Source organism: Necator americanus, chromosome IV (genome assembly GCF_031761385.1).
Source record: "Necator americanus strain Aroian chromosome IV, whole genome shotgun sequence".
Classification (NCBI taxonomy): Eukaryota; Metazoa; Nematoda; class Chromadorea; order Rhabditida; family Ancylostomatidae; genus Necator; species Necator americanus.
The window spans coordinates 2,590,102-2,603,035 of record NC_087374.1 but is presented as its reverse complement, the minus strand read 5'-3'; the positions used below and the strand labels follow the sequence as shown (position 1 = coordinate 2,603,035).

Sequence of the window (12,934 nt, the reverse complement as noted above, 5' to 3'; positions counted from 1 at the left end):
GTTACCTATTCTATTCATCGCAAAACTTCGTGTGGATATGCCCAAAGTGCAAACACACCTTATTGAAAATTTATGAAAGACTAGAATTGGACTTTTTTCTTTTGCTGAACACATTTTCGGTACAGGTTTTGAAATAGTGTATTTCTTATCAGTCTTCGGCGAAACTTGATAAATCGGTTTCACCCTATAACAATACTAATTGAACGAAGTCGAGTTCGAAGTTACTGTTCATGTACTTGAAAAATAGAAAAGAACGTGATTTTGAGACAATTTGACTTTTATAGCGACACAATCTTCAATCATGTTAGATATTGTACACCAAAGTACTGTATGTTTGTGTACAAGAAGCAATTTTGGAAAAGTTATCTGAGATTTTTCGAATTTCTAATGTTCAGTTTTTGCACTTACACTCTAATTTGTTGACGTTTTATTGGTGCGTATCTTTTCAGTCATGCAAATCGCATGGAGAGAGAGGGATAGCGCATCCCGTGTCAATGCTGCTCGGGAAGCACTGCACATAAATCCGAATTGTGCTCCGGCATTGATACTACTTGCGGAAGAGCAGTGTGAGACGATCGTTGAAGCTGAATTAATGCTGAGGTGAACTTTTCAGCCTGCATTTTGAAGACTTTGTGTTGGAGTGTTTTGGTGAAACTTCGTAACAGAATCTAGTTATCTAGATAATTTTTGTTAAGACGTGCTTTGAAAGCAGTGGACAGTAGTTTGGGACAGTCACAATCTGGGCAGTTGATTCCACATGAACGTTCCGGCGACGTTTATCGGCAAGCAAGAAGTAGGTTTTTCGGATTATTTTAAAGCATAGGTTTCACATTTCAAACTAATCGAAGCGCTGTTTCTCACCAGTATCGCTAGGGAGGCAACTGAACACAATCATTTCATTGCTCATTTTCTTAATTGAACCTAGGTTAGGGTGATTACTTGCCAATTTTGATCTAGCCCTAGCTATGAATAATTTAATCCCTTTGCGGAGCGGCTGTTTTGCTATCTTTATTTAATGCGTCCACTTATCTTTATCTAATGCATGTTTCGGCCTATCTTTACAGTAATCAACGCGTTTGCGATTAGGAACAACCAACAATTTTATTTTGAAATAATGTGTTTCTCATCAGTCACAATTTTAACTAGTTTTGTCGTGATGTTTATTGAATGATTCTGAAAAGTCGTTCCGTCCTTTTGCTAAAAGAACCAACGTGAGCGGAAAACATCATGCCAGAGATTAGATTATGCCTATATTGCTCAACTAAGGATCTAGTTTATACACATATAATAGATCTCAAGCTCCCAGAGCACATGTTCTTGTATTTGGCTCCTAGTACTGTTCTCTTTTTGTTTTCGTTCATGCAGACCGGGCACACAGAGAATATATTTCTGATGTGCTCCCTACATGAGAAAGTTCCTCGTCTTCTTTTGTTTATGTTATGGTTCACGACTGGAGTACACGACCAATGCGAAATCAAGACCAACACGAACAGCGAATGTTTCTCGAAAGTTGTTTTTCGATCTCTAACTGTTTATTTTGGAAAAATTAATGAATATCGATGAATATTGAAACATTCAGAGTTGCAAGCTTACTCTCCTATTTGTTCATTTTATCATAAGAGCACAATGAATGTGAATGAAATGTCATATACTATCATCTGTTTAGGGTTTACTGAGACTGTAGTTGTATGTATTTCTGAATAATTTTTCTTTTGTAGGAAGGGACTTCCACATGCAAATCTACATTCGACGTCGACTCGCAATGTGCGCACGGAAACAAGGACGATTGCGTGAAGCTATTAAAACGTTCAAAGATGTAAGCCTAATCACCTGTTCCTTTATTTTTTTTTTGAAACTGCACGATTAGCTACTCTTTCTTAACAATTCTCAAGATCTTTTTTTCTCTTAATTAGTAATAAGAACTTGTAATATTCTGTAGACGGTAGGAATCAAACAAAAAGGATCGAAATGCAAGAAATCAAATGAGGACTAATGAAGCCTGCTCAAATAATTCTCGAAATTATTGCATAAACACCATGAGGCGGTGTAGAATTTACGTTGGAGTTTGCTTATTCTCTGTTATATTATTTATTTCTGAACTTATTTCTGAATTAACAATTAGCAAAAAAAAATGTTAAAGGTTGTTTATGAGAGCTTTTTGTGTATGCAAATATTCTTGCGTAAAAGAAGTTGAATTAGAGAGGTCTGTGAGAAATCACTCAACTTTTGACTTTCTCAAAATTGTTTTTTTTAAACAAATTCTCGTAAAACGTACTTTTCTCCTTTCTAAAGACCGCCCTTAAGATAATTCGCGATGGATCCATGAGTAACATATTGGGCGTCCAAGAGAACCTCATTGAAGCTTGCTTAGAAATGCAAGCATATGCCGATGTGCAGGCCTTACTAGTTCGATATGACGGATTTGGTGAGCCTTTTTTCTCTTCTTGCTTTGAAACTTTGAAACTGCTTTGAAAATCAAAAAAATGAAGTACCTACTACAAAAATACTTTACTGCAAACTGACTGACACATTGCAGACTTACGGGAGCCAAGATCAGCAGTTCTCAGCTATACCTCCGCTTTACTCAAAGCAAGGGCTGTTGCAGACAAGTGCGTCATTGTTAACTTTTATCCACTTTTTCTCCTAAATACGTAATAACGCACTATTTTCCTAATTATGGAGAATTTCAGATTTGTTGCGGACATATCAACAAGAAGAGGTTTATCTTCAGCGGAAGCTACAGCAATTGAAGCAATAACCAGAGCTATAGAGTTCAATCCTCACGTTCCACTCTATTTACTTGGTAAATTGAACTTTTGTTACATTCTCTAATTACATCTTTTTTCTTTTCATTCGCTTACTGGATCGATGTTCGGGACATTTCTTTCCTGAATAATTGTTCTAATGCGTCCTAATGTTGTAGAGATGCGTCCTATGATCCTCCCACCTGAGCACTATTTGAAACGTGGCGATTCGGAAGCTATTGCTTATGCCTTTTTCCACATTCAACACTGGAAAAGGATTGACGGAGCTCTTCAATTGCTGCAGTATACTTGGAAAGGAGGTAAATGTGCACTTCGATATATTCATGTCTCAATTTCAGTATAAACTTGAAGATATCAGACCGGCATATGTAATATGCGTAAAAAAAAGGAGTTCATTGTAGCTATAGTCGCGTAAAAAAGACATGAAACTCGCTCCTCACCGCTAGGTTCACCCTCTTCGCAGCCGTTTGCGCAATTACACCGAGTTTTATGTCGTTTGGAGCCGACTATATACGCCTATAATCTTCTTAGGCGATTTTTCTGCATAATAAAGCTTGTAATAAACTCCTGCGAACCTACCGGCTGAACTGTAAACATGCGTCGACCAGAACAAGGGTGTAAATTCAGAGTTCTACATAATCACCAAAGTTTTATTTTTAAGTTGTTTTTATAACTTCTAACTCTTGTTGCTTGTACTATTACTGACATCTGAATTTTCAGATTTTGCGTCAAGGTTTTCGATGAGTGGATATTGCTATCCGTATTCGCCTCAACTTGAATCTGCTGATCGAGAACTTCTCCCGGGTAAGTCAATCTATGATATTCTCTTGACTTCTTGAGGGTGTTTGGCGTTTGGAGGCGGTACGGCGCTTTTTCCGCAGGATTTGCCTTCGTAGAAAAGACCTACTTTTGTGATGCATATTGTAAAATGTAAATTGTAAAATGAATCGAAATTTTGTGTATCATGGTGTATGGGTGACCATTTCTCATTGCCTCGGTTTGGAAAAGTTAGTCATTTGATGCGTTCAGAGATGTGTGCGATCGTTGATTGAACATTATGCTTGCAACATATCCAACTAAAAATAGCACTTTTTTCCAGCTTGGCACGAGGTTTCTGTATTCCCAAAAAAGGAAAGTCCTGTATGGTCACTGCTGCAGACGCTAACTTGTTTAGCTGTGTGCACTGTTGCTCTTCTCGTACATCATTACCCCACAAGCACATTTGATGCCATACATTTCGTAAGTTTCTGAGTTTTAATTGAAATTCACAGTGAATTATGAACAAAAAAGATTGTAGATGTGTTTAATATTAACTACTCATTATTTACATTGCATTTTTCGCTAATAGTGATATTTTTAAAGGCATTTTCTGCAAGCGTATTATGCACTCAGCGCCTTGTTTCACATTTCTATCACTGGATTCCCGAAAATGTGATCGGTCTACTTGCTTCAAAGCCTGCTCAAATAGTCGTCGAAAACATGTAGTTTGTTGAGACATTGCAAGGCAGTTCTTTGTATTGTGACTTGACGCAATTATTTCTCACGGCGCGTTTCTATTAAACTGTGATAATTAGTACATTATTGTTGCAAAACCATTTTCTCAACCGGATTTTTTTCCAAACGAAGTCTTTTACAATGTTTTGATCCATTCATAGACATGTTTTGTCCTGCTCCATCTCCTAGTCGATCATGTTATTTCTTATCGTCAGCTATTTGTCGTTCTTCGCCTTTTTCTTTTACTTCATGTATGCGTTGATCTCCACTCTTTCAGCAGTGATTTTTGCTTTGATGTGTAAATATTAATAAATATTCTTGTCATTCTCATTCGTTACTGTGCACAGGTTTTTTACCTCAGCTAACTCATCTTTATATTTCTCCTTCAATCGTGCTAATACTTTAATTTATGCTATCCTAATCGTAGGGACCCACATGTCCTGATGTCCGTAATCGCGCCATTAGATGCCAGGAAGCTCGTTGAAGCCCTTCTAGGTGATCTACGACAGTTGTCTACAGAAGCGAAAAAGAAGCACAATCACGTGAAGGAGGTTAGGTTCTACTGGTCATGTTATGGTAGTTTAGACCCTAGAGTCGACAGTCATGCTTATATGTGCTGAGAAAATGCCGAAGTCAGTGAAAAATCCCAATAGGTAAACAGTAGTGTAGTAGTTTTGTAGTAGTTATCATCTCAATGCGGTTGTGATTTTTCTTTGATATCCACAGTGTTCCAGATGTTAAAACCGGTGAGCAGAGCGGGTGAGAATCCCTCCCTATAACTTAAAAAGATATTTAGAAGCGAGTCTTTACTAAATGTGCGGCAGAACACTGCTTTTAAATCGGAATTGCGAAGCCCGACGAAGTGTCGTGTGCGTCAACTAGCCTTTAGAAGACGCGCTTTTGGCAAAAAGTTGCATTTCTTCACAGCTTGGGAGACTTTCCCAGGAGGCGCACTTACTCTGTGAATTTCGAAGCTGTACCTTACTAGGAGGCTACAAATCGTTGCTGTAAAACAACCTGATTCCTGCTTGTATAACAACTGTTTCAAGAAGAATGTCTGGAACTGTTTCGATATACCAATCACTTTTCGATGGAATAACGAGAAAAGGAAACGATAAGATCTGAAAAAAATTGTGGATGTTTGAAAATTAAAGTGAATAGTAGTTCTAAAAGTTGCAAAATAATAAAATAAAAACAATAATTTAAACTAAACAATCACTACTATCATATTCGTTCTGTCGAACAGGAATGGAAATCAAGGGATTGGATCCTCAATTTCTTTTCTTAAAGAAGGAAACAGTGCTTTAGAAAAGCTTAACAGCCAAGTCGAAAAAGAGTCTTTTTATATGTTATCTCAGGAGTCAGTAAATTATCTTAGAAAGTGCGGAAGTTTCAAGGTATATATAAAAGTTATGTTCAATACAAGTATGAAATATCATTAACTGCCACGTTTTCGTCGTTCATATAACAAAAATAAGTCGATATCAATAATATCGACAGTTACCTTAATGGAGTATTGATGAATGATGATGATGGTCAAAATGACGATGATCAAAGGTATTCTTGGTATTAAAAGATGCTTATTCCTTTTCATCTTGAATTTCTATTCCTTTTTTAATGGTTGGGTTTGGATTGCGTCCACATTCATATTTCCATTTCCACGTTACTTTTTAGGCCGCCGAAACCGGCGTAGTGCGTGTGCGTAACATTAGTACTGCTTCTGGGGAATCGAATCTTCTCACTAACCTACGAGCAGCAAGCAATGAACTGCTTCATCCTCTCATTCTTGCCTGTGCTACAAGGCAAGCAAAGCTCGTACAAATTGCTTTGCAAAGTATTCAACGATTAGTTCAACATCGTGTTCTCGAAGCCGTAGGTTTTTTCAGCTATTGGTTTCTTTGCGTTTTTCGTTCAGTTTAATAAGATTTCGTAGTTTAGAGTTGCGCTAATGTCGTAGTCACTGAGCTGTGGGGTTTAGTTGAAGTGGAATGTGAGGAACTCCGTGTTCTCCAGACAGTGCCACCACTTGTCTCTGCCGACCTGTTAGTTACAGGAAACACCCTTGCCAAGGTACGATACACCAACATTACGCGAGGATCGCTGATTTTTCTTTTCTTTTAGTGTATTGTTATGTGTTTCCGCATGCATTTCGCTAAAGATCCTGTTGTCATCAACGCAGCTTCAGCAGCAGTCCGACAATTGGTTGGGTGTGTGTTTGAGCGTGTCATTCAGGTACGTTTTTCCTGTTACTTATTAAACAACAGAAATAAAGATTCTCTCATTTCCACATCTGCCTTTCTTGAACTGGGTATCCTTTCAATTTTTGTGTGAAAGATATAGCAGATACAGGATTTTCAAAATAAAGTTGTATACACTTGCTCTACTTCTGGAGTGGGATTGTTTTCCAGTGTTTCTATTTTTTTTTAAAGATGGAGGTGTGATTATGCACGCTTTTTGTCTAGTAGGGTCAGAACCACTTTAAACATGGTGTAGTTGCGTAAGCGGCTGCGCTCAAAGCTGTGTGATGGAGCGTAGCGGTTAGGATTGAGGGAGGATCCTTGATAGCACGATCTTTCGCTGCAGTTCGCAATAGGCTCACTTCGATTTTCGCTTTCTCCCGCCGCAGCGCAGCTGCTTACGCAACTGCACCGTGCTGCATGTCGTTTTGAGCCTACTATAGGTTGGCTTTTTTTACGCGATACTCTTTACAACTTCATAGTTTCTTAATCACCCATTGGCGATCATCTGCCGTTGTTTTCACTATGATGGTCTACCACAGTCTAAGCTAATAATCTGATATTTGTATCTCGTTCAGGAAGATGGCGTGTTTAATAATGCAGAACTGACAGTAGTAGCATCTTCCGGAGGACGGCCATCACCGCGCTCAGCGCCTCCGACCCTCCGGCCTTGTGCTGCTGATGCGTACATGTTATTTAAGGTACTTTTTCGCACACTTTTTGTGTTTTCGTTCCTATATTCTTAATCACATTTTAGGATTTGTGTCTACTTATTAATGCGAAACCTAGTGTCTGGCTCATAGGGATTCACGAAATGACAAGAACTTTGGGATTGGAACTTATTGAATCGATTTTGAAGAGTTCTCCCGGTGTCTTCTTTAGGGTTAATTCTTTCAAATGAATTACATCTTTGCTGCCGCTCATGGATATTTGTGTTTCACTACTAAAACTTTTCAGCATCCCGAATTTTGCGATTTGTTGAAGTCGGAAGTCTGTCCACTTGTCATTAAGCTGTTTTCTCCAAGTTTGAAAACTGCACATGTATGTTTTTTGATCATTTTTGGGGAAAAACCTTTACATTGCTTTTTTACACTGTGGTTGATTGAAAAGAACAATGTTTTTAGGTGTCATCTCAGCACCCATCCTCTCGTTCCTCTTCATCACAAGGCTTACCTGCTGATCGCCCTTATTTCCCTATTGCTATGCGTCTTGTGCGCATTATTCTTTGCCTTATCTCTCTATATCATCAATTGCTGGTTAGTTTTCATTCATCTTGAATTGATACTCCTCTCTAATGTCTTGAGCCTTTTTGAGCCTACCGAATGCGAGATTTTCCTATCCTCATTAATGAAATTCGTGGATGTAGACCGAAGAGGTTGGCAACGAGCATTGTCGTTGGAAGCGCTACACAGAGTTATTGCAAGACCCGATATAATCAGGTTGTTTTCATTATTGTGTAGCCTCTCTCACATTTTGATAATTTGTTTTTAAACAGATGGATTTGTGAGAATTTTGACGCTCGATCGAATTCCACAAAAGTACTGGAACATCTTTCAAACAGCATTTTCTGTGTTATTCAACAATGCTTCATTCCTTCGAAGATGGGATCTGATATTGATGTAGAGCTGGACATTAGTCAGCCCAAAGGTTCATCCGGCTTCTATTTTTCAAATGTTTGGCATCCATATATGGAACATCTAACCGCAAAGAAGTCTTTACTGTAAGTTCTTTTTTCACAACTAAACTCTTGTATTGATCATAATTTGATTAATCTAAGAAGCATTTATTGAGAATGAAGGATCATGATATGTTCAATTTATTATTATAGAGAAGCTGAACTGCATGATATTTACATTTTATTACAATGTTGCGTGCTATCTGCGTAAAACATGCTGCAACGCCTCGCTGAAGTTGTACCATTTATCCGCTTACTGTAGGAGATCTTCCTACAGCAAGCGAAATACTTCCAGGACCTCCTCTCTTCCTGTTTTTTTCATGGTGTTTTCTTTTTTTTTGCAAATAATGCGTGAAGAGGATTGCGTAGTCTCGAAGAAGAGCTTCACTTTTGCTCATAGGCCAGCTCCAAGATTTTATTTTGTAAGGATTCACCTCCTGCATTTTTTTTTTGTGAATTTGTGCATGATAAGCGTTTATTGTAATTGGTGTTATAGTAAAATGTTAAAATCCGTTCTTGAAGAAGGTTAAGCATGCACAAGTACGTAAAAAGTGGAGCAGAGATCGAATTACTGGAAATCTGAGGTCTTTGAGGAGATGTCCTGGAACCATTGAAGACCATTGAACTAACGAACTTGAATTTTCTTGGTGTTGCGACTAGGGTGCCACTCGTCCACAATTACCAAAAAATGGATACAGAAATTATGTCCCCACAAACTACAATCTTAGTGGCACCCTGGGAACAAATACGATAAAACTAATGGAAAATGAGTCTGCAAAGATGTTACCCATTAATCCATACAAGAAAAAAAAATCGGAAACCGTAAAAAGCAAAAAGAGAAGAGGTCCGGCAGTTTTTCATATTGTATGGAGAGCTCAGCGACACCAAGAACGAGAACACCGAGAATCATCGAGAACGCGTTAGATCAATACACGCTTCACGCAGTCTGTGTATTGTTGATCTGCACGAAAGTTGCGATTTATATTGTATGTTAATTTTCAAACATATAAAGTGCTCGTATTTACGCATTTCAAGGACAAATCTGTTAGTGTCAAGTGTAAGCGTAGTGTAAAATGAACATTAACAGCATTCCGGACTATCATTTTGTGAAATAACACTTCAAGAATGTGAACAGAGACAGTTTCCATAGGAATGTTTTTCTTAGAATTTCCCTCCAAGAAAGAAGTTGATTTCTAGTAGTCGCATGAAAGGTTACAGTAGCATTTTGCTTTGTATTCCATGCTCAAACTCATTCTATTGTTGTAACAGATCAATTTAGATTGGACAGTCTTGAACGACATGAGGCTGGAGTGATTCCTGAAGGATACGTGGTGTCTCGCGCAACTTCTGCCCTGGCCGACTTTGTCCAGGCTGTTTCCGTTACAGTGGATGCTTTGAGTTTACAAGGTTGTCGCATAAAGCCTTTGAATCGTAACATTGCACTCCATAATGTATAACGTTAGAGGGAAGTACGGATAATAACAATGTTGCTGAGGCGATATTCACAAGTTGTCAACCGAATCTGCTGATAGCGTCTAGCCTGCTTCTATCCGCGAGGTTTATTTGATTCTTTTATTGTCGCATTCTTTCGTTTCCTTCTTATTCCCAAAGATAATTATTTTAGTACCGATGAAACGGTGACGGATCAGTTGTTATGTGGGCTGTCTACATTAATGTCAGTAGGCTGTAGGCTGAAGATGACATCAGCCGCACTTAACTGTCTTTACGTTCTATGTTGCGCTTGCCTTCCGTCAGTGAATTACCTGCGGTCCTATGCAGCATATGACGCGCCGAAGTGTGATGGTACGTAACTTTCTTCTCTCATTTTCGATGTGCAGAAAGTAATTGAAGTTGCGTAAATCTCACTTTTCCATTCCGTCCATTCCGCTGGGCAAAAGCATATTTTTAAGCGTTCATTGAAAATTTTTTCCTCGGTTTATCGCTTGTTTTTTTACGGAGTTCCAAGTGCAGTTCCACTTTTGCTTACGAAGAACCGATGATAACATCTTGGCTACTGCTTTTGTATAAACAGCATCTTGTTTGTTTCTGAATTTGCTGTATCGTTCTCCTATATTTATTTGTTTAAGCCCCGTCAGGAGATCTAGTGTTCGATTCCAATTCTGCATTGCATGAAGTAGTTGCTTCGGGCACTCCATGTCCATCACCTATTGTTGCCCCTGACAAGTGGAATGATCAAGTTATGGTAGGCGTTGAAGTTTGGTTGGATTTAGCTTTTCTGTACTTCCCTTATGGAAATTCTTAAAATGAATCATTTACCTATCGAAGTAGGAGATTTTGCTTCGGAATCCATAAATCAGACCTTTTTCGTAACTTTGTCAACCTTCAAAATTAATGCGCTAAAATTCTTGATCCTTTTAATGATATTTCGAGTTTTCTATTACAGCTTACATCACGAAATTTGCAAGCAGCACGTATTCTCCTATGCTCTATTTGTGCTCACGCTACAATGATGGACGAATTATGGTGAATTACGGCGATTTTCACACTGTTTGTACTTCACTTTTTTTGCGTAACATTTTTTTAAAAATCTTCCAGGTATCTGTGTATGTTAACCTGTCAACATATTACTTGGCTCTTGGCAATACGACCTTTATCCACTGGTATCTTTACACGGGAAAAAACGGAGAATGATCAACAAAGTACATACTATTTCAGAGACAGTTTTTTTGTTTCCTTTTTTCAGATGTTATATTAAAGTATATCATATTAAAGGCTCGATTCTTTTTCTTTCAGGTAACTGTGCTAATGTAATTACAACCGCGGCCCTCTCTGAAACACCAGTGCTAGTATGTTTTTACTTTTGATTTGTCAGTTTCTTTTTAACCAATTGATAGCCAGTACTATCCATGGGTGGGTCGCATAAATTTAGGCGATGCGGTAATATATAGTCACATTCTAACCATACTCGTGCTCATCTGTTTGACTCGACTTCTTTCAGTGCTCTCTTACGAAGCATTATTATACAAAAAAAGGAATGAAAAACTGCTAAAAACAAGGAAGAATTAGTGTCAACTGCTAGTCACTTTGGATAACTCGACTCGGCTGGCAGTATGAGAGAGATCAGAAACGTCGCTCCAGTCCCATATTCAAAATCAAAAACCGCACAGTCGTCAGTGTGTTAGAAATCCCAATGCACTTTTTATTCATTTCCTCAGAGCTCAGAAATTCTTGAACCATAAAGAGAAGCTGAGAATAATTGGTAGATGTCACCATGATGATGGTTAAAAGCGACCTCGTACCTGTTCTAAGGTGCCCGCCGATTTAGTCCACGTACTGCTTCCCTCTGGCGTTTCAAGATCAAATCATATTTTCAATGTGGGCGTAACCGTATTAATACAATATTTGCGTGTATGTAAACAAATGCTTGCAAGTACTAGCGCACCTACCAAAACCTCAAGTCATGTGACTGACTGTTTTGAACAGTTTGTTTTGATATGCAGGGTTAGACGACCAAATACATAATTGGGTTGATCGAGAAGAGGAGACATCTGAACACTAAACGACTGTACCGTTGAAGTAAAAATGTTTCTTGAAATATAAGGCTGCAAAAAAGTTTTTTGAGCACAATAATGCAAAATATCCAGTTCAAAAGTTAGAATGGGGTTGTATAGAATGGAGAGTTGATCGGAAGTAGATGCACAATTTCTAACATCTTATCCTTTGAGGTCAACGAATAAATTATCTCCGAACGTTCGAGCAATGTGTATTTACGCAGGGAAATGAAGATGAGCAACGACTTGACTCCAGAGACGAAGAGTTTGTTTCTAACGTCAAGTCGTTGCTCATCTTTATTTTCCGACTTAGATTTAAAAAACCAGCTGCTTCGGTGCATACAGAAACATATGATGGATGTGGTAAAGGAGATCAAGAACCAAGGAGCAGAATTAGATCGGCTGGATGCGCGAGACCTTCTAGAAAGAAACGTTCCGGTAGGGCGAAATCTACCGATCGATAAAATGGTTGGATCTCGCGCGAAATAGGATGCGCCAAAAGAAAACCACTGGTCAGAAATTATTCCACGAAGTCCTTTAAAGAAAATCATGAGCAATCTGACTACTGAATTGAAAACTGCTGATATGAGTGAAAGTATGACGGGAGCCGCTATTTGATAAAATGACATAGAGTATGGCGCCGATGATGTGACGGTTTCTCGTGATAAACTCCCACATGCAGATCCAGGAAAAACTTTTTTTTCAAGATTTTTTCTAGTATTTACACTTCTGTAATCATCATGCTTATTTAGACCTCTCTTCTTGATAAAATTGCGTGTTCATCTGTCTCTTTGTCGAATGAGTCACTTCTGAAGGCAATGGAGTCGATAATGAGGTTCATTTTATTTTCCTGAATATTTCAAGTTCCTCATTTTGTTCCACTTCTTTTTATTGACATTGCTTAAATCTAACTACATATGTTTTTGTTGGAAAGGTGTTATTTGTCTTTTCATTTTTTTTTATTCCAACGCGGCCGACTTTTGCACGATGTAAAATAATTCGCGATAGCCTTAACTTTGAATGGTCTCTACTGCTGAATTCGGGCTATGGAATAATTGTTTTGATATACGCCATCTGTAGTAGTAATTTGTAGTAGATCCCTCTGTTTTGTTTATTTTGAAGTAGCAACCACACTAGTTTCACGGCAAGAGACACGTCTTATTCGATTTCGCTGCTTTCTGGCGTCGACACATTAATTTGACGCAGTGGGACCCACTTTATCCCATTTTACTTCTCCATGGAGCCGATACA

General features: G+C 38.4%; 1 protein-coding gene across 6 annotated transcripts in view; it reads left to right on the top strand.

The window, feature by feature from the left end:
- RB195_000219 (uncharacterized protein) overlaps positions 1-12,934 on the top strand; it is a gene marked incomplete at both ends in the record, with an annotated part of 41,196 nt that overhangs the window by 2,354 nt on the left and 25,908 nt on the right. For 4 of the 6 annotated variants that reach the window (XM_064196435.1, XM_064196438.1, XM_064196437.1 and 1 more), the window contains 28 exons: positions 450-600; positions 696-793; positions 1,719-1,816; positions 2,305-2,425; positions 2,537-2,609; positions 2,691-2,803; positions 2,924-3,064; positions 3,486-3,569; positions 3,865-4,004; positions 4,128-4,246; positions 4,687-4,810; positions 5,934-6,131; positions 6,198-6,329; positions 6,381-6,491; positions 7,075-7,197; positions 7,254-7,379; positions 7,454-7,537; positions 7,621-7,752; positions 7,811-7,935; positions 7,992-8,216; positions 9,451-9,578; positions 9,635-9,728; positions 9,796-9,974; positions 10,259-10,374; positions 10,576-10,655; positions 10,728-10,831; positions 10,926-10,978; positions 12,436-12,518. In XM_064196435.1, the coding sequence (XP_064052314.1) occupies positions 450-600; positions 696-793; positions 1,719-1,816; positions 2,305-2,425; positions 2,537-2,609; positions 2,691-2,803; positions 2,924-3,064; positions 3,486-3,569; positions 3,865-4,004; positions 4,128-4,246; positions 4,687-4,810; positions 5,934-6,131; positions 6,198-6,329; positions 6,381-6,491; positions 7,075-7,197; positions 7,254-7,379; positions 7,454-7,537; positions 7,621-7,752; positions 7,811-7,935; positions 7,992-8,216; positions 9,451-9,578; positions 9,635-9,728; positions 9,796-9,974; positions 10,259-10,374; positions 10,576-10,655; positions 10,728-10,831; positions 10,926-10,978; positions 12,436-12,518 (3,355 nt within the window). Of the gene's footprint in view, positions 1-449; positions 601-695; positions 794-1,718; positions 1,817-2,304; positions 2,426-2,536; positions 2,610-2,690; positions 2,804-2,923; positions 3,065-3,485; positions 3,570-3,864; positions 4,005-4,127; positions 4,251-4,508; positions 4,556-4,686; positions 4,811-5,933; positions 6,132-6,197; positions 6,330-6,380; positions 6,492-7,074; positions 7,198-7,253; positions 7,380-7,453; positions 7,538-7,620; positions 7,753-7,810; positions 7,936-7,991; positions 8,217-9,450; positions 9,579-9,634; positions 9,729-9,795; positions 9,975-10,258; positions 10,375-10,575; positions 10,656-10,727; positions 10,832-10,925; positions 10,979-12,435; positions 12,519-12,934 lie in introns of those variants that run through there. The other 2 variants (XM_064196432.1, XM_064196433.1) reach the window with 2 other exon arrangements.